Source organism: Oncorhynchus clarkii, chromosome 5, assembly GCF_045791955.1.
Source record: "Oncorhynchus clarkii lewisi isolate Uvic-CL-2024 chromosome 5, UVic_Ocla_1.0, whole genome shotgun sequence".
In the NCBI taxonomy this organism is placed as follows: domain Eukaryota; kingdom Metazoa; phylum Chordata; class Actinopteri; order Salmoniformes; family Salmonidae; genus Oncorhynchus; species Oncorhynchus clarkii.
The window spans coordinates 17,662,331-17,683,980 of NC_092151.1; the positions used below are offsets into that span (position 1 = coordinate 17,662,331).

Genomic DNA, 21,650 nt, shown 5'->3' on the forward strand with positions numbered 1-21,650 from the left:
AGGGGTGTAAGACTCATTGAGTTCAATAGTTTAGCTAATGGATTTATTGTGCTCCCTTCACTGCTCTGCAACCAGGGGGATTGTGCTGTCTGTTCACACCATGGTGTCCCTCATAATGACTCAGCTTCATAGAGTCCCAGTCTCTCTCCCCTCCTTAACTAGCCCAGGAATCTGCCCTGTCACTGGGACAAAGGGAAGAATGGGGTCACCACAGACGGGGACCTGAATCCAGTAAAATTCCCTCTAAACTAGGAGCAAATACCCCCCTCCCCCTTGTCTCCCTCTTTTCTCCCTGACTCCCTTCTGTCTTGCCCCCTCCTCCCCACCCCACCCCAACCCCATCCTTATGGGTTGGACAGTGTACTACGCTGTAAGAAAAAAGGGTTCCAAAAGGGTTCTTCGGCTGCCTAAATAGGAGAACCGTTTTTGGTTCCAGGTAGAACTCTTTTCGGTTCCTCTGTGTAAAGAGTTCTACATGGAACCCAAAAGTGTTCTACATAGAACCCAAAAGTGTTCTACCTGGAACCCAAAAGGGTTCTCCTACGGGTATAGTCGAAGGACTCTTTTAGGTTCTAGATAGCAATACTTTTTTTCTAAGAGTGGACATAAATAAATCTGTTTCTCTCTGCCTCCCCCTGTCTCCCCCTATCTCCCCCTGTCTCCCTCACCCGCCTGCCCATCGGTTCCTAGTAACTCTCTCCCTGAATAAGTCTTACCCCTCTCCCCATTTTCTCCGTCTGCCTCTCCCCTACCCCAGCCCGTTGGTTGGACAGACAGTGGACCTCTGTAATTGAAGTGAAAGGAGGAATGTTAACAAGCTCAAATGTCATAGGCCCTACAAAAGCTGACATTTAAGATGATCCTTCCACACGCTGGAACCTCGTGCTCCCCTCTGACAAAGCACACACAGAGAGGACACACACACCCATGCACAGAAATACTTCCATGAAAAAACATATTCACACACACTATACTTGTGAGGACCAACAATTGATTCCCATTCAAAACCTATTTTCCCCAGCCCCTAAACCTAACCCTAACCCTAACCTTGATCTTAAACCTAAACCTAACCTCAACTCCTAATCCTAAACCTAACCACTAACGGTTAACCCTAATTCCAACCCTAACCCCAATTCTAACCCTAATCCTAACCCTAAACCCAACCCCTAAGCCTAAAATATAATGGTACACACAAGTGTAGTAAACGTGTACACACACACACACACACACACAAACACACACACACACACACACACACACACACACACTCACTCACTTTACCAGTGAAAAGTATTGTTGAGGAGGAGGATGCTGAAAGTTTGAGGGGGTTGCCATGGTGATGGGAAATGCTAATTTCCTGTGCGTTGTCAGGGGAGATGCCAGTGAGAATGGAGAGTTTGCTGTAAACTCAGAAACCGGAGTCTGGTTCTGCTAGGAGCAGGCTGTAACACTGCTGCAGGTCCCTCACACTGCTGTGTGTGTGTGTGTGTGTGTGTGTGTGTGTGTGTGTGTGTGTGTGTGTGTGTGTGTGTGTGTGTGGGTGTGGGTGTTGGTGTGTGTGTGCGCATGCTTGCTTCGTGTGTGCATGCTTGCTTGCGTGAGTTTATTGCTTATGTGCATGTTTATTGTGTGTGTGTGTGTGTGTGTGTGGTGGTGATTGGGCTAACTCAACAAGAGCCCTTAGGAAAGGATACAGAGCTGTCATCACATCCCGTTCTTTCCTATCTCTCAGTTCTGTTCAGCATTTCCTGACAGCACGTACACATCCACAGGGATTCAAGGTTGTGCAATTTAGTGACATTTCCTGTCATAATTTGTTTGATTCTCTGGCCTTGGCTGACATCTCCCTCTTTGACCACCTGGACACCTGGGACTGTAGGAACACTACAGGACTGGCAAAACGTGGACTCTGACACCTGGGACTGTAGGAACACTACAGGACTGGCAAAACATAGACTCTGACACCTGGGACTGTAGGAAAACTACAGGACTGGCAAAACATAGACTCTGACACCTGGGACTGTAGGAACACTGCAGGACTGGCAAAACATAGACTCTGACACCTGGGACTGTAGGAACACTACAGGACTGGCAAAACGTGGATTCTGACACCTGGGACTGTAGGAACACTGCAGGACTGGCAAAACATAGACTCTGACACCTGGGACTGTAGGAAAACTACAGGACTGGCAAAACATAGACTCTGACACCTGGGACTGTAGGACCGTTCTTTCCTATCTCTCAGTTCTGTTCAGCATTTCCTGACAGCACGTACACATCCACAGGGATTCAAGGTTGTGCAATTTAGTGACATTTCCTGTCATAATTTGTTTGATTCTCTGGCCTTGGCTGACATCTCCCTCTTTGACCACCTGGACACCTGGGACTGTAGGAACACTACAGGACTGGCAAAACGTGGACTCTGACACCTGGGACTGTAGGAACACTACAGGACTGGCAAAACATAGACTCTGACACCTGGGACTGTAGGAAAACTACAGGACTGGCAAAACATAGACTCTGACACCTGGGACTGTAGGAACACTGCAGGACTGGCAAAACATAGACTCTGACACCTGGGACTGTAGGAACACTACAGGACTGGCAAAACGTGGATTCTGACACCTGGGACTGTAGGAACACTGCAGGACTGGCAAAACATAGACTCTGACACCTGGGACTGTAGGAACACTACAGGACTGGCAAAACATGGACTCTGGACTTGGGACTGTAGGAACACTACAGGACTGGCAAAACATAGACTCTGACACCTGGGACTGTAGGAAAACTACAGGACTGGCAAAACATAGACTCTGACACCTGGGACTGTAGGAACACTACAGGACTGGCAAAACATGGACTCTGGACTTGGGACTGTAGGAACACTACAGGACTGGCAAAACATAGACTCTGACACCTGGGACTGTAGGAACACTGCAGGACTGGCAAAACATAGACTCTGACACCTGGGACTGTAGGAAAACTACAGGACTGGCAAAACATAGACTCTGACACCTGGGACTGTAGGAAAACTACAGGACTGGCAAAACATAGACTCTGACACCTGGGACTGTAGGAAAACTACAGGACTGGCAAAACATAGACTCTGACACCTGGGACTGTAGGAAAACTACAGGACTGGCAAAACATAGACTCTGACACCTGGGACTGTAGGAAAACTACAGGACTGGCAAAACATAGACTCTGACACCTGGGACTGTAGGAAAACTACAGGACTGGCAAAACAGACTCTGACACCTGGGACTGTAGGGAAACTACAGGACTGGCAAAACATAGACTCTGACACCTGGGACTGTAGGAAAACTACAGGACTGGCAAAACGTGGATTCTGACACCTGGGACTGTAGGAAAACTACAGGACTGGCAAAACGTGGACTCTGACTCTGTTTCCCCTTTTTATTACCCCTTGCCCTCTTTTCTCAGAATACACATTCAGAAAAGGACCTCCAAGTCAGGTAAAGAGGGGGGAACAGGCAAGACATACACTATCCTATTTCTGGAGTATCTTACACTAGGTACCTTATGAGGAGTGTTAAAACACTGGAAAATAAGGGTTTTCACAAATCAGATACTGATTCGGACTGATAGTGGAAGTGAGTGTGGTTCTGGTTCCATTGATGTAAAGCCGGGACTTGTCTGTTGTTGTTGGATATTCACATTACATTCATCTGCCAGGGATTCCAGTAGCAGTTTGGTTTTTACAGTTTCCCCCATTCTGTCTGGAAGTCACCTGTATTCCGATACCCTTTTATGAAATGCCAGCTCTCTTCCTCAGTCTTTCCCCTCTTTTGTGTGTGTATGTTTGTGTGTGTGTGTGTGTGTGTGTGTGTGTGTGTGTGTGTGTGTGTGTGCGTGTGTGCGTGCATGTGCATGTTTGGCGTGTCTGTGAATGCGTGCATGTATGTGTGTCTCAGAGTACAGACTGGGTATTGGGTAAAGAGTGTGTTTGTGATGTGAGGGGGCTGTGATGTGTTCCTATGGGAGGAGTTGTAGTGGGTAAGATCGGGAGGTCCCTTAAGGACCTCAGTGTGTGTGTGTGTGTGAGTGAACTATGCTACGCTACCGCTATCGCTACTGCTACCGCTAACATTACCACAGCAGACCAGAGGGAGGGAATTATGCAAACCTAAAGCTAATTCCTACCACAGTAGAGCACAGGGAGGAAATGCCTCTAATACACAGGATTTCCCTAACATTAGCAGGGGCGCGGTTGGCAGCTAACATCAAACACTGGCTGGAGAAAACAGAACTGTCTCGTGTTTTATCTCCTTGAGCAGAGGTATGTTTATGATGTTATGTCTATGACAGCAAATATGCTCAAACATTGTGCCAAAATGTTTTTCAACCGGCGCACAATCGAAAACCCTGATCGTCACTGATACTAAGACAAAAGACAAAGTGTTAGGTGTATATCTGTATTAAACACCTGTACCTAAACTATAAGACCCATGATTGTGTAATAGTTATAATTGCCCTAGTCGTGTTGGCATCCCACAGACTAGGCTACCAAAGGGTTAAATTAGATGTCTGTAGCGGTTCTGTTCCAAGCTTTGCTTTAACATAACAACCCTCTAAAGGTCAGAAACGAGTAATACTGCATCATTCGTTCTCTCTCTTTATTTTCCTCTATTCTCTCTCTCCCTCTCTCTCTCTCTCTCTCTCTCTCTCTCTCTCTCTCTCTCTCTCTCTCTCTCGCTCGCTCTCCCGCTCTCTCTCTCTCTCTCTCTCTCTCTCTCTCTCTCTCTCACGCTCTCTCTCTCTCTCGCGCTCTCTTGCTCTCTCGCCCTCTTTCTCTATCACCCTCTGTCTCTCTCTCTCTCTCTCTCTCTATCGCCCTCCCTCTCTCTCTCTCTCCCTCTCTCTATCGCCCTCCCTCTCTCTCTCTCCCTCTCTCTATCGCCCTCCCTCTCTCTATCGCCCTCCCTCTCTCTATCGCCCTCCCTCTCTCTCTCTCTCCCTCTCTCTCTATTGCCCCCCCCCCTCTCTCTCCCTCTCTCTCTATCGCCCCCCCCCCCTCTCTCTCCCTCTCTCTACCGCCCTCTCTCTCTCTCCCTCTCTCTCTATCGCCCCCCCCTCTCTCTCCCTCTCTCTCTATCGCCCCCCCCCCTCTCTCTCTCTCTCTCTCTCCCTCTCTCTCTATCGCCCTCTCTCTCTCTCTCTCTCCCTCTCTCTCTATCGCCCCCCCCCCCCCCTCTCTCTCTCTCTCTCTTTATTTTCCTCTGTTCTCCACACTATTGTCCTTTTAACCAGTCATAGACCAGTCAAATTGTTGGCTCACTGACACAGACCTATCAGAGCCCAGCCAAGCAGCTGATATATGGGAAATAGGAAGGAATATTTTCCATCATGTACATTCTAGAAGTACCACGTCAAAAGAAAGGGATGTTTTCCATTGTCGTAACTGCATGCTATTCACCTCTGAACTGGTATTTGCCAATTAAATGTTGTTTTGATGATTGAGCGATTTACTACATCATCAGTCTGTTTGTGTTTTGATAACCTCAATCAGTATATTTTTGACCATAATGTTCTTACTTAGCACACATTTTGCTGGTAATTCTTTGGGCAGTGTTCATTTCACCCGCTGTTTGACTGATGGCTAACCCCCCCAAACTGCCTGTAGTTATTCTCAGTGCATCTCTTGTGTTTCTCCAGTAAAGTCCCAGACGACCCACCCCAGAGGAACCCAGAGACAGTTCTCTCACTCTGCTGCTGCAGACACATTAGCCTCCATCATCAAAGGCAGGAGTCAGCTCGACACAGAGGTACACCACCTTACCAGCATACTAACCTGATCATGGGGTACACCACCTTACCAGCATACTAACCTGATCATGAGGTACACCACCTTACCATCATACTAACCTGATCATGAATTACACCACCTTACCATCATACTAACCTGATCATGAGGTACGCCACCTTACCAGCATACTAACCTGATCATGGGGTACACCACCTTACCAGCATACTAACCTGATCATGGGGTACACCACCTTACCATCATACTAACCTGATCATGAGGTACACCACCTTACCAGCATACTAACCTGATCATGGGGTACACCACCTTACCAGCATACTAACCTGATCATGGGGTACACCACCTTACCATCATACTAACCTTATCTTGAATTACACCACCTTACCATCATACTAACCTGATCATGAGGTACGCCACCTTACCAGCATACTAACCTGATCATGGGGTACACCACCTAACCATCATGCTAACCTGATCATGAGGTACACCACCTTACCATCATACTAACCTGATCATGAGGTACGCCACCTTACCAGCATACTAACCTGATCATGAGGTACGCCACCTTACCAGCATACTAACCTGATCATGGGGTACACCACCTAACCATCATGCTAACCTGATCATGGGGTACACCACCTTACCAGCATACTAACCTGATCATGAGGTACACCACCTTACCATCATACTAACCTTATCATGAATTACACCACCTTACCATCATACTAACCTGATCATGAGGTACGCCACCTTACCAGAATACTAACCTGATCATGAAGTACACCACCTAACCATCATGCTAACCTGATCATGAGGTACACCACACCACCTTACCAGCATACTAACCTGATATATGATATGGTCTTTGAGTAGATACTTTTTTGATATATTACTCTGTTGTTGCTTCTCTCTCTCTCTCTCTCTCTATCTATCTCTCTCTCTCTCTCTCTCTCTCTCTCTCTCTCTCTCTCTCTCTCTCTCTCTCTCTCTCTCTCTCTCTCTCTCTCTCTCTCTCTCTCTCGCTCAGGTGGATGACCTAAGGGCTAATGTCAGTGTTGCTGGGATAACGAGGGACAGCTCTGTGACTGTCAGCAGGGTGTGGGACTCGGTGGCCTCAGAGTGCCTGCTCCAGGCCACCTCCACCCCTCTACCTCCATTGGGACTAGAGGAACAACAGTCCCCCTCCGTCTCTCACTCCCCCTCTCCCTCACCTTCCCCCGCTGACCGAGCCCTCGCCCGACTCAACAGCAACTCCCACTCTTACCTAACCAATCAGGGAGGGAGCCCGCCTCTGGAATCCCCTGACCTCAGGTATCAAACTCCGCCCATTCATCTGACCTCCTGTTACTCAAGACATTGTGTTTAATTTTTAGATCAAGAGAAGATAAAGGTGATTCAAGAGCATTGAGATATCACATCAGCATTGTTGACTGAAAGAAACCAAAAGTGCTGTATCACAGTTGTGTATTATTGTACTGCTATAATAAACAGAAGATTACATGTATTGTTTGCTCTTACCAGACCAAATATATTCAGTATGTTCTTATGGTGTGATGCTTTCTCAATATGGATGTTGTGGCGTGTTCAGGTAGTCTTGAACCCATACAGTTTTTGCTGTAGCCAATTGATCTACTTTTCCCATGCACCATATATGACACAAATGTTCATATTTCAGCTGTTGGTTTCAGCACTTAGAGTATGGATAGGAGGCGGCTGCAGTATATTGGGAGGGGCCTTAATGTGGACGTTTCCTCCTCTTTCTCTCCCTGACAGCCCCAGTCTGGTAGCTCTAGTGATGGACAGTGAGGGAGATGAGGAGGGGTTCCTGGTGAAGTCTTCCCTCTCTCCCATCTCTCCCCTGACCTCTGACCCTCGTAGCAGCGGGGACGACACCTCCCCAGACCTCACCTGCACACGCACACACTCCGCATCCTCAGACGGCGACCCCCCCCTCGCAAAGGTACCAGGCTGAAGCTTTCTCCTCAACCCTCACACACAGAGACTTACCAATGTATTAGGGCCAGGCTGAAGCCTTCTCCTCAACCCTCACACACAGAGACTTACCAATGTATTAGGGCCAGGCTGAAGCCTTCTCCTCAACCCTCACACACAGAGACTTACCAATGTATTAGGGCCAGGCTGAAGCCTCTCCTCAACCCTCACACACAGAGACTTACCAATGTATTAGGGCCAGGCTGAAGCTTTCTCCTCAACCCTCACACACAGAGACTTACCAATGTATTAGGGCCAGGCTGAAGCCTCTCCTCAACCCTCACACACAGAGACTTACCAATGTATTAGGGCCAGGCTGAAGCTTTCTCCTCAACCCTCACACACAGATACTTACCAATGTATTAGGGCCAGGCTGAAGCCTCTCCTCAACCCTCACACACAGAGACTTACCAATGTATTAGGGCCAGGCTGAAGCCTCTCCTCAACCCTCACACACAGAGACTTACCAATGTATTAGGGCCAGGCTGAAACCTCTCCTCAACCCTCACACACAGAGACTTACCAATGTATTAGGGCCAGGCTGAAGCTTTCTCCTCAACCCTCACACACAGAGACTTACCAATGTATTAGGGCCAGGCTGAAGCCTCTCCTCAACCCTCACACACAGAGACTTACCAATGTATTAGGGCCAGGCTGAAGCCTCTCCTCAACCCTCACACACAGAGACTTACCAATGTATTAGGGCCAGGCTGAAGCCTTCTCCTCAACCCTCACACACAGAGACTTACCAATGTATTAGGGCCAGGCTGAAGCCTTCTCCTCAACCCTCACACACAGAGACTTACCAATGTATTAGGGCCAGGCTGAAGCCTTCTCCTCAACCCTCACACACAGAGACTTACCAATGTATTAGGGCCAGGCTGAAGCCTTCTCCTCAACCCTCACACACAGAGACTTACCAATGTATTAGGGCCAGGCTGAAGCCTTCTCCTCAACCCTCACACACAGAGACTTACCAATGTATTAGGGCCAGGCTGAAGCCTTCTCCTCAACCCTCACACACAAGAGACTTACCAATGTATTAGGGCCAGGCTGAAGCTTTCTCCTCAACCCTCACACACAGAGAATTACCAATGTATTAGGGCCAGGCTGAAGCCTCTCCTCAACCCTCACACACAGAGACTTACCAATGTATTAGGGCCAGGCTGAAGCCTTCTCATCAACCCTCACACACAGAGACTTAGCAATGTATTAGGGCCAGGCTGAAGCTTTCTCCTCAACCCTCACACACAGAGAATTACCAATGTATTAGGGCCAGGCTGAAGCCTGCTCCTCAACCCTCACACACAGATACTTACCATTGTATTAGGGCCAGGCTGAAGCTTTCTCCTCAACCCTCACACACAGAGAATTACCAATGTATTAGGGCCAGGCTGAAGCCTGCTCCTCAACCCTCACACACAGAGACTTACCAATGTATTAGGGCCAGGCTGAAGCTTTCTCCTCAACCCTCACACACAGAGAATTACCAATGTATTAGGGCCAGGCTGAAGCCTCTCCTCAACTCTCACACACAGAGACTTACCAATGTATTAGGGCCAGGCTGAAGCTTTCTCCTCAACCCTCACACACAGAGACTTACCAATGTATTAGGGCCAGGCTGAAACCTTCTCCTCAACCCTCACACACAGAGACTTACCAATGTATTAGGGCCAGGCTGAAGCCTTCTCCTCAACCCTCACACACAGAGACTTACCAATGTATTAGGGCCAATGTATTAGGGCCAATGTATTAGGGCCATTGTATTAGGGCCATTGCATTAGGGCCAATCCATTAGGGATATTGTATTGGGGACAATGTATTAGGGACAATGTATTAGGGACATTGAATTAGAGATGTTATATTAGGGCCAATGTATTATGGCCAATGTATCAGGGAAAATGTAAAAGGGCCAATGTATCAGAGCCAATGTACAACAGATGTATTAGAGCCAATGTACTACAGATGTATCAGTGCCAATGTACAACAGATGTATTAGAGCCAATGTACAACAGATGTATTAGAGCCAATGTACTACAGATGTATCAGGGCCAATGTACAACAGATGTATCAGGGCCAATGTACAACAGATGTATAGTATTAGGGCCAATGTACAACAGATGTATAGTATTAGGGCCAATGTACTACAGATGTACCAGGGCCAATGTACAACAGATGTATAGTATTAGTGCCAATGTACAACAGATGTATAGTATTAGTGCCAATGTACAACAGATGTACAGTATTAGTGCCAATGTACAACAGATGTATAGTATTAGGGCCAATGTACAACAAATGTATAGTATTAGGGCCAATGTACAACAGATGTATTAGAGCCAATGTACAACAGATGTACAGTATTAGGGCCAATGTACAACAGATGTATAGTATTAGGGCCAATGTACAACAGATGTACAGTATTAGTGCCAATGTACAACAGATGTATTAGAGCCAATGTACAACATATGCATAGTATTAGGGCCAATGTACAACAGATGTACAGTATTAGGGCCAATGTACAACAGATGTACAGTATTAGTGCCAATGTACAACAGATGTATTAGAGCCAATGTACAACATATGCATAGTATTAGGGCCAATGTACAACAGATGTACAGTATTAGGGCCAATGTACAACAGATGTATAGTTTTAGGGCCAATGTACAACAGATGTACAGTATTAGTGCCAATGTACAACAGATGTATAGTATTAGGGCCAATGTACAACAGATGTATTAGAGCCAATGTACAACATATGCATAGTATTAGGGCCAATGTACAACAGATGTACAGTATTAGGGCCTATGTACAACAGATGTACAGTATTAGGGCCAATGTACAACAGATGTATCAGGGCCATTGTACAACAAATGTATCAGGGACATTGTATCAGGGCCATTGTACAACAGATGTATCAGGGCTTTAACGGGTATACAACAGATGTATCAGGGATTTAACGGGTATACAACAGATGTATCAGGGATTTAACGGGTATACAACAGATGTATCAGGGCTTTAACGGGTATACAACAGATGTATCAGGGATTTAACGGGTATACAACAGATGTATCAGGGATTTAACGGGTATACAACAGATGTATCAGGGCTTTAACGGGTATACAACAGATGTATCAGGGCTTTAACGGGTATACAACAGATGTATCAGGGCTTTAACGGGTATACAACAGATGTTTCAGGGCTTTAACGGGTATACAACAGATGTATCAGGGATTTAACGGGTATACAACAGATGTATCAGGGATTTAACGGGTATACAACAGATGTATCAGGGCTTTAACGGGTATACAACAGATGTATCAGGGCTTTAACATACAACAGATGTATCAGGGCTTTAACATACAACAGATGTATCAGGGCTTTAACATACAGCAGATGTATGACCTGAGTGTTGTATTATTGTATTGTTCCAGGATATGGGCAACCAGGGGATCAGACACCGCTCCTACTCCTACTCCTCCCCCAAGATCAGCCTGCTGCCCCCCCGCTTCTCCCGCAAAACCTTAGCCACGCCTGCGACCTCTGACCTCAGTCCAGGTTAGTGTCCCTGGGACCTATTATACAGTTAATAACCTCCCATTGAGAAACCATTACTGAGAACTTTATTACTTCGATTGGAATACAGTTGACAGTGTTTTCTCTGATGATTATATTGATTATATTGATAGTCCTTGTTCGTCTTTGTATTTTTGGTTCTGTCCTTCCATGGCTGTGTTTACACAGGCAGCCCAATTCTGAACTTTTGCCAAATTATGGTCAAAAGACCAGAATTGGACTGCTTGTGTAAATGTAGCTTATACAGTGCCTTGCGAAAGTATTCGGCCCCCTTGAACTTTGCGACCTTTTGTCACATTTCAGGCTTCAAACATAAAGATATAAAACTGTATTTTTGTGTGAAGAATCAACAACAAGTGGGACACAATCATGAAGTGGAACGACATTTATTGGATATTTCAAACTTTTTTAACAAATCAAAAACTGAAAAATTGGGCGTGCAAAATTATTCAGCCCCTTTACTTTCAGTGCAGCAAACTCTCTCCAGAAGTTCAGTGAGGATCTCTGAATGATCCAATGTTGACCTAAATGACTAATGATGATAAATACAATCCACCTGTGTGTAATCAAGTCTCCGTATAAATGCACCTGCACTGTGATAGTCTCAGAGGTCCGTTAAAAGCGCAGAGAGCATCATGAAGAACAAGGAACACACCAGGCAGGTCCGAGATACTGTTGTGAAGAAGTTTAAAGCCGGATTTGGATACAAAAAGATTTCCCAAGCTTTAAACATCCCAATGAGCACTGTGCAAGCGATAATATTGAAATGGAAGGAGTATCAGACCACTGCAAATCTACCAAGACCTGGCCGTCCCTCTAAACTTTCAGCTCATACAAGGAGAAGACTGATCAGAGATGCAGCCAAGAGGCCCATGATCACTCTGGATGAACTGCAGAGATCTACAGCTGAGGTGGGAGACTCTGTCCATAGGACAACAATCAGTCGTATATTGCACAAATCTGGCCTTTATGGAAGAGTGGCAAGAAGAAAGCCATTTCTTAAAGATATCCATAAAAAGTGTTGTTTAAAGTTTGCCACAAGCCACCTGGGAGACACACCAAACATGTGGAAGAAGGTGCTCTGGTCAGATGAAACCAAAATTGAACTTTTTGGCAACAATGCAAAACGTTATGTTTGGCGTAAAAGCAACACAGCTGAACACACCATCCCCACTGTCAAACATGGTGGTGGCAGCATCATGGTTTGGGCCTGCTTTTCTTCAGCAGGGACAGGGAAGATGGTTAAAATTGATGGGAAGATGGATGGAGCCAAATACAGGACCATTCTGGAAGAAAACCTGATGGAGTCTGCAAAAGACCTGAGACTGGGACGGAGATTTGTCTTCCAACAAGACAATGATCCAAAACATAAAGCAAAATCTACAATGGAATGGTTCAAAAATAAACATATCCAGGTGTTAGAATGGCCAAGTCAAAGTCCAGACCTGAATCCAATCGAGAATCTGTGGAAAGAACTGAAAACTGCTGTTCACAAATGCTCTCCATTCAACCTCACTGAGCTCGAGCTGTTTTGCAAGAAGGAATGGGAAAACAATTCAGTCTCTCGATGTGCAAAACTGATAGAGACATACCCCAAGCGACTTACAGCTGTAATCGCAGCAAAAGGTGGCGCTACAAAGTATTAACTTAAGGGGGCTGAATAATTTTGCACGCCCAATTTTTCAGTTTTTGATTTGTTAAAAAAGTTTGAAATATCCAATAAATGTCGTTCCACTTCATGATTGTGTCCCACTTGTTGTTGATTCTTCACAAAAAAATACAGTTTTATATCTTTATGTTTGAAGCCTGAAATGTGGCAAAAGGTCGCAAAGTTCAAGGGGGCCGAATACTTTCGCAAGGCACTGTATGACCTGGATTGACCTTATTTGAGCTAAGTCTCTTTTCACTTGTTTGGTTTGTCATGGGAGTTTGAGTAGTACAGTAAGCAGTAGGCCCCTCCCTACCTTCAGGCTATGCTCAAACCCTACCCCCCATCCCGAGCACTCCATTCCTCAGACCTCTGGTCTCTTGGCCCTCCCACCCCTACGGGAGGACAGCTCCCACTCAGCCCAGTCCAAGCTCTTCTCTGTCCTGGCACCCCCATGGTGGAACCAGCTTCCCCCAAAAGCTAGGACAGCGGAGTCCCTGCCCATCTTCCAAAAACATCTGAAACCCTACCTCTTCAAAGAGTATCTTAAATAATCCAATAGCAACACCCCTCGCAACTCCTCCTCGCCCCCCCCCCCCCCTGCTTTTCGTGAACGAACACTCGCTCTTGACTTTTTTCCCCCTTTCTAGCACTGACTTTGCTGATAGCTACTTTATTGAGGAAAAATGTACTTACTATGCCTGTGATATGTGGTTGTCCCACCTAGCTATCTTAAGATGAATGTCCTAACTGTAAGTGGCTCTGGATAAGAGCGTCTGCTGAATGACTAAAATGTAAAATGTGATGTGCTCTACGTACCTGAGTTAACATGCTCTCTGTGTTGTCACTAATTGAAGCAGCTTCAGTAGATAGTCAGCTACTGATTGTAACTAACATGTAACCAAAGTGACTATACCATAGTGTAGGTACATTTACTGTATAGTCACATCCAAACCCGTATGTATATACTGTATCTATCTATGTATGGCTCTGATTACATCCACGTCCTCCCTCTGTTCCTCTGAGTGGTCTAGTGAGTGCTATGTTCACTCTGCCCTGTGGATGGTCTAGTGAGTGCTATGTTCACTCTGCCCTGTAGATGGTCTAGTGAGTGCTATGTCTACTCTGCCCTGTAGATGGTCTAGTGAGTGCTATGTACACTCTGCCCTGTGGATGGTCTAGGGAGTGCTATGTCTACTCTGCCCTGTAGATGGTCTAGTGAGTGCTATGTTCACTCTGCCCTGTAGATGGTCTAGTGAGTGCTGTGTCCACTCTGCCCTGTGGATGGTCTAGTGAGTGCCATGTTCACTCTGCCCTGTAGATGGTCTAGTGAGTGCTATGTTCACTCTGCCCTGTAGATGGTCTAGTGAGTGCTATGTACACTCTGCCCTGTAGATGGTCTAGTGAGTGCTATGTCCACTCTGCCCTGTGGATGGTCTAGTGAGTGCTGTGTCCACTCTGCCCTGTGGATGGTCTAGTGAGTGCTATGTTCACTCTGCCCTGTAGATGGTCTAGTGAGTGCTATGTTCACTCTGCCCTGTAGATGGTCTAGTGAGTGCTATGTCCACTCTGCCCTGTAGATGGTCTAGTGAGTGCTGTGTCCACTCTGCCCTGTAGATGCCCCATCTCTCTGTCTAAATCTCTGTCTGTGCTCCACCCTGCTAGTAAGTTGTGGCCAATGACACAAATTTTAATTTTCACAAAGTCTGCTGCCTCAGTTTGTATGATGGCAATTAGCATATACTCCAGAATGTTATGAAGAGTGATCAGATGAATTGCAAGGTCCCTTTTTGCCATGCAAATGAACTGAATCCCAAAATAACATTTCCACTGCATTTCAGCCCGGCCACAAAAGGACCAGCTGACATCTTGACGATGATTCTCTCGTTAACACAGGTGTGAGTGTTGACAAGGCTGGAGATCACTCTGTCATGCTGATTGAGTTCGAATAACAGACTGGAAGATTCAAAAGGAGGGTGGTGCTTGGAATCATTGTTCTTCCTCTATCAACCATGGTTACCTGCAAGGAAACACGTCCCGTCATCATTTCTTGCACAAAAATGGCTTCACAGGCAAGGATATTGCTGCCAGTAAGATTGCACCCAAATCAACCATTTATCAGATCATCAAGAACTTCAAGGAGAGTGGTTCAATTGTTGTGAAGAAGGTTTCAGGGCGCCCAAAAAAGTCCAGCAAGCACCAGGACCGTCTCCTAAAGTTGATTCAGCTGCGGGATCGGGGCAGCACCAGTACAGAGCTTGCTCAGAAATGGCAGCAGGCAGGTGTGAGTGCATCTGCACACACAGTGAGGCAAAGACTTTTGGAGGATGGCCTGGTGTCAAGAAGGGCAGCAAAGAAGCCACTTTTCTCCAGGAAAAACATCAGGGACAGACTGATATTCTACAAAATGTACAGGGATTGGACTGCTGAGGACTAGGGTAAAGTCATTTTCTCTGATGAATCCCCTTTCCGATTGTTTAGGGCAGCCATGAATAAAGAATGATACCAACACATCCTCCGAGAGCAACTTCTTCCAACCATCCAGGAAAAGTTTGGTGACGAACAATGCCTTTTCCAGCATGATGGAGCACCTTGCCATAAGGCAAAAGTGATAACTAAGTGGCTCGGGGAACAAAACATCAATATTTTTGTCCATGGCCAGGAAACTCCCCAGACCTTAATCCCATTGAGAACTTGTGGTCAATCCTCAAGAGGCGGGTGAACAAACAAAAACCCACAAATTCTGACAAACTCCAAGCATTGATTATAAAATAATGGGCTGCCATCAGTCAGGATGTGGCCCAGAAGTTAATTGACAGCATGCCAGGGTGAATTGGAGAGGTCTTGAAAAAGAATGGTCAACACTGCAAATATTGACTCTTTGCATCAATTTCATGTAATTGTCAATAAAAGCCATTGACACTTACGAAATGCTTGTAATTATGCTTCAGTGTTCCATGGTAACATATGACAAAAATATCTAAAGACGCTGAAGCAGCAAACTTTGTGGACTTTATAATATTTGTGTCATTCTCAAAACCTTAGAGCCCCTAGCTTCCAAAACTCACACTGTGCTAACACCAGGCCTGGCAGGCATGTGGCTACTGTGTGTGTCCGTGCAGGTACATGTGTATGTAAGTGTGCTTGTATGTCAAAAATCTACTAAAATAGTATTTGTCACATGCTCCATAAACAACAGTGAAATGTTTACTTACGGGTCCTTTTGCAGAGAGAAACATAAAAAATGAAAAATGTGAATAGTGGTACGGTGTAGGCCGTCATTGTAAATAAGAATTTGTTCTTAACTGACTTGACTAGTAAAATAAAAAAATAAGGAATACATTCTAAGTGAATAATGAACCACAATGACGAGTAACAATAACATGGCTATATACAGGAAGTAGAAATTAACATGGCTATATACAGGAAGTAGAAATTAACATGGCTATATACAGGGAGTAGAAATTAACATGGCTAAATACAGGGAGTAGAAATTAACATGGCTATATACAGGGAGTAGAAATTAACATGGCTAAATACAGGAAGTAGAAATTAACATGGCTATCTATATACAGGGAGTAGAAAATAACATGGCTATATACAGGGAGTAGAAAGCCAGTATGAGGGTTTGCGCTCAAGCTAAAATGAAAGACGGACTGTGTGGAGAGAAAATATCAATAGAGTTCAAAAGTACTCAAAACCATGAAGGGGAATAACCCATGCAGGGAGAACAAGCAGTCGATGTGCAGGGGTACCAGGTAATTGATCTAGCAGGATAGATAATAGACAGTAGCAGCAGTCGATGTGCAGGGGTACCAGGTAATTGATCTAGCAGGATAGATAATAGACAGTAGCAGCAGTCGATGTGCAGGGGTACCAGGTAATTGATCTAGCAGGATAGATAATAGACAGTAGCAGCAGCATATGTGGTGAGTGTGAAAATATCATATATAAGTCATAAGTATCATATGTCAGTGTATATGTGAGGGTGTGGGCTTGAGTAAGTGCATTGTCTGGCTTGGCTACCCTGCCCAATCACAGTGCAACCTCAGCATTGCAGCATTCCATGATGACATCATTGAAGACACCCAGGGCTGAGGGGGGGGATCTGAAAATCTGTATCTGATCAGACTTGATTGTGTTGATTGGTTTTCATAGATAATGTTTCTCACGCTGTTTACTTTCAAACAGAAGGTTCATGTTTCAGCTGTCTTGTCCTCCACAGAACAGAGAACATTCAGTCTATCAGAGCAGCCTCTCGAAAAAAGGTATGTATCCACTGATCTAACGTGTCTGTCTAAAGTGTGTTTGACATTCTTACAGTTTTGTACAGTTTCCCCCTAATTCCCAGGCTCTCCAGCCCTCACAATGACTTCTTAGTTGGTTGCTGGGTGACCAAGGGCTCTCTCTCTGTTGTGGAGTTCCTGGTTCTCTTTATATCAAGACCGTGTTTTGTTTGTTTAACTCCAGGCTTGTCTGTTACCATGCCAAGGCTTGCAGCGTTGTTTTAACCCTGCTTCACAGGTGGTGAGGTGATGCATATATATTACAAAACCTTTAAGCCACCCTTTATCAGTACCCAAAGTGTGGTTGTAGACTAAATTGTAAGCTCATTGTGCTCAGAAAATGTTTATTTGTCAATGAACATTTTGTCCAAAGCAATTTTAAAATACAGGGCCTGTCCTCAGATGAAGTCAGGCCAATGCTCTGTAACTTTGTGACACAGTGAGTGTAAAAAGATTTACTGTATAGTATCCTTTCAATGAATAGCTCCAACACAAGAGAGACAGACTAGGAAAAGGGACCCTCTTTACTTCCTGCTCACTATGTCCTTCATTGGGATGAGATGCTTCCAGGAACCATGCCAACTGCCTTTGTCCTCTTCCTCCATTCATCTGTTGAAATGTCCTGAACACATAGTCAGTCAAAGCTCTATAGCTCCCTCTAGAGTATGTCAGTGTGTACCAGACCTGTGTGTGTGTTAGTGTATGTCAGAGCTGTGTGTGTGTGAGTGTGCTTGTGCGTGTGTGTGTGTTTATGTACTGTATGTATCAGAGCTGTGTGTGTAATGTGTGTGTGTAATGTGTCCCTAGGGAGTTAAGGTTTCGTAAGCGTGCCCAGTCTGCAGACGACGAGGGCAGCGTTGAGCTGACAGAGTCCATTCAACACCTCACCCTCTCAGAGTTCCTCAAAGAGTACGTGGGCATCGCCCCCTTCTGGGCTGGCAGCCCTGGCCCTTCCTTTCCACTGGGAAGATAGCCCAATAGCCTCTAACTCTACAGTAACTCCCCTGATCTGGATGCTGGCCCTCTAGACATTAACCCTACAGTAACTTCCCTGATCTGGATGCTGGCCCTCTAGACATTAACCCTACAGTAACTTCCCTGATCTGGATGAAGGTACTCAAGACATTAACCCTACAGTAACTTCCCTGATCTGGATGAAGGTACTCTAGACATTAACCCTACAGTAACTTCCCTGATCTGGATGAAGGTACTCTAGACATTAACCCTACAGTAACTTCCCTGATCTGGATGAAGGTACTCTAGACATGAACCCTACAGTAACTCCCTTGATCTGGAAGCCAGCCCTCTAGCCCCCTAGCTCCAGCCCCAGTGTAACCTCTTCATGCCAACCCTTTTAACTCTAGAGGTCCCCTGTGTGCATCCTGATATCTAACCTCTACATTTGTGCCCACAATGCACTCTGCCTAGCATGGCATCACCATTAACTTTCAGAGATTACACTTGTATGTTGTTGATGTAAATGAATGAACCATGTTTGATTCGTGCATGTGTGCTGCACGTGTCTCTAACTACTACTGTGTAACCCATTCTTAACTCACATTGATCTTTCATTGAACTGTGACCTCTCAGGTATACGTGGCCTATCCTCCCATTATCTGGAATCACACAGAAGATTCTATTGGACCTGGCTTATTTTTGTATTGATTCTGTATTAAACATCTATGGCTTTGTATTGCATGTGTTCAAGCTGTATACTTGATCCAGCCTGGTATGACAGTCACTCACCGATTGACCTACTAACCAAATACCATGTTTACTAGTATTATTAGTATTATTAGTATTATTATTAGTAGTACTAGTGTTATTAATATTATTAGTATTATTATTAGTAGTAGTAGTATTATCACTATTATTAGTATTATCAAAAGTATTTGTATTGCTTGTATTGGTAGCATTACTAGTATGCTTTCATAAGTTGTGTGCTGTGTTTTCTACCTTTTACTTTCCTTGTTGATGAAAAGGATGACAGTCACGTTACTACTATTAGTAAGGACTATACGTCAAATGAATTTGCTGTTGGTCAGCAAAGATCACCAGGCAGAAAGAAAAATAGATCAGCAAACAGGACTCTAGTTTATACAGTTCATACAACCCAACATATGTCACGTTTGATGAGGATTTGACATTTCTAACCCTATATGGCTATGATGCTAAACCAATTGTTTCTGAACAGAATTGAAGAGGAGGAGTGGGACAAGTACAACATCCCCTCCAAGGTGGAGTCAGAGAAATACAAAGTGATTCGTACCTTCAGCTTCCTCAAGAGCAGGATGTCCACCACTCGCAACAAGAACAAGGTGAGACACTATATACAGTTCCTTGCAAAAGTATTCATCCCCCTTGGCGTTTTTCAGCTGCAAGTCTCAGCTGTATCAGTCAAATCAATCAATGTGTTCCGCAATGCTATAAACATAGAAGATATCTCAGTGATCTGCAACTCTGTCACAGAGACTAAAAAAAGATCAGATATATTTATTGGAAATGTAGCAAGACATATCTCAAGATAAATAAAGTGTATATGTATCCATAGGCTTTCTTTGCATTCAACATAGATACCAAGTAGTTTATAATTGCAAAGATCCACATTTTAGGGGAAGGTATCAGAATTCCAATTCATTCATTCATGACACACCCAGAAAGTGCTGTAAAACTGATACCATTGACTGTCAGTTATCATGCTGCTATTATCACTTAATTATCTGATACAAAAGCCCATTATCTTGAGAATTTGCATCCTTGAAAAGTGCTATATAAATAGCATGTATTATTCTTATATTATTGTTGTTATCATCCCAACCGTTCTCCTTAGGATTCACCTCAGGGTCTGTTCTTCAAATGATGACAAAGAGCAGGAAATGTTTGGGGAAATAACATTGACCCAAAACACCATTAAAACACTGTAGGTTATTTCCTTTCAATCATCAACCCTTTGTTGGTGATCAGCATGTGGAAAACCCCCCCCCCCCTCCCCATTTCCGTCACAGTGGACTTTAAAATGTGCTGAAATAAGGCTTGGATCATTCACATGTAACTGATTCAATTGGAGTCAGTGTACGTGTGGCTATTTGTGACTACTTATAGGCTAGCCAGACCACAGTATCAGTAACCTGAATTATAGTGCTTAAGGCTAGCTGAGTGTAACCTATGGTGTTACAGAGTTACAGTCAGTATTTTCTATGCTTTGACGGGTTCTTTCTGAAATGGTTTGGATGTAGTTACAGTATATGGGTGTGTGTTAACTAGCCTATCCATGCCTCTGATGTTCACCCCTGGGAATCTACCCTGGTTCTCCAAGGGAAAGGGGAAGGAGAAGGAGAGAGAGAAGGGGAAGGAGAAGGAGAGAGAGAAGGAAGGGACAGATAAGGACAAACAGCAGAATGGACATCGTTTCTCCACGGGTTCCTGTGCTGGTCCCACCGTCTGTCTGGTCTGTGACAAACCTGCTACTGGCAAGGACCTTCTGCACTGCTCCTGTAAGTAATCAGCAGTCACCGTTTACTCATTAGTCATGTATCAGTCAAATCAATCAATGTGTTCCGCAATGCTAGAAACATAGAAGATATCTCAGTGATCTGCAACTCTGTCACAGAGACTAAAAAAAGATCAGATATATTTATTGGAAATGTAGCAAGACATATCTCAAGATAAATAAAGTGTATATGTATCCATAGGCTTTCTTTGCATTCAACATAGATACCAAGTAGTTTATAATTGCAAAGATCCACATTTTAGGGGAAGGTATCAGAATTCCCATTCATTCATGTAGTTATTATATTTCCATCCTGGTGGTTGATATCTCTATATATGTAAATATCTCTCTCTCCCTCAGGTTGTACAGTCATGGTCCATAAGGGTTGTAAGGACTCTGCTCCCCCGTGTCTAAAGGTGAGTTCCAGCCTGTGTGTGTATGTGTGTGTGTGTGAACCTCTGCCCCACAACCACACACATAAACATTGGGGTGTGTTAATGGTAAACTAGTCCAGTGACACATCTTCTACTCATCTCTCTTTGTTGAACGAAGAGATCTAGTTGGAATGTTTAATTCTCTGGTGTCCTACTAGACTCCTTTTTGTAAATCTTTGTATTAAAACTACAGAAACTTCAGGATAAGTATGCAGTTACTATGGTGAAGAACCGAACAGCATCCCTCCCGCAGAGTGAGTTTTACATCACACAGTCCAAAGGTCATTGATGTCATGGCTTGATGTTGTCATCCTGTGAAGCACTCAGAGGAAGGAATCCTGAAACAACAACATTCCTCTCTCTCTTCTCCTTTCCTTTCCTCTCTTCTCCTCTCCTTTCCTCTCTTCTCCTCTCCTCTCCTCTCCTCTCCTCTCCTCTCCTC

At 44.8% G+C, this 21,650-nt stretch overlaps 1 protein-coding gene across 1 annotated transcript in view; it reads left to right on the forward strand.

The window, feature by feature from the left end:
• The window catches only part of LOC139408471 (rho guanine nucleotide exchange factor 28-like), a 109,784-nt gene that overhangs the window by 44,647 nt on the left and 43,487 nt on the right, over positions 1-21,650 (forward strand). Inside the window, exons 10-19 of the mRNA XM_071152406.1 lie at positions 5,677-5,786; positions 6,813-7,096; positions 7,559-7,745; positions 11,209-11,332; positions 17,224-17,266; positions 18,092-18,193; positions 19,479-19,602; positions 20,601-20,778; positions 21,135-21,190; positions 21,402-21,462. Of these exons, the coding sequence (XP_071008507.1) occupies positions 5,677-5,786; positions 6,813-7,096; positions 7,559-7,745; positions 11,209-11,332; positions 17,224-17,266; positions 18,092-18,193; positions 19,479-19,602; positions 20,601-20,778; positions 21,135-21,190; positions 21,402-21,462 (1,269 nt within the window). The remainder of the gene's footprint in view (positions 1-5,676; positions 5,787-6,812; positions 7,097-7,558; positions 7,746-11,208; positions 11,333-17,223; positions 17,267-18,091; positions 18,194-19,478; positions 19,603-20,600; positions 20,779-21,134; positions 21,191-21,401; positions 21,463-21,650) is intronic.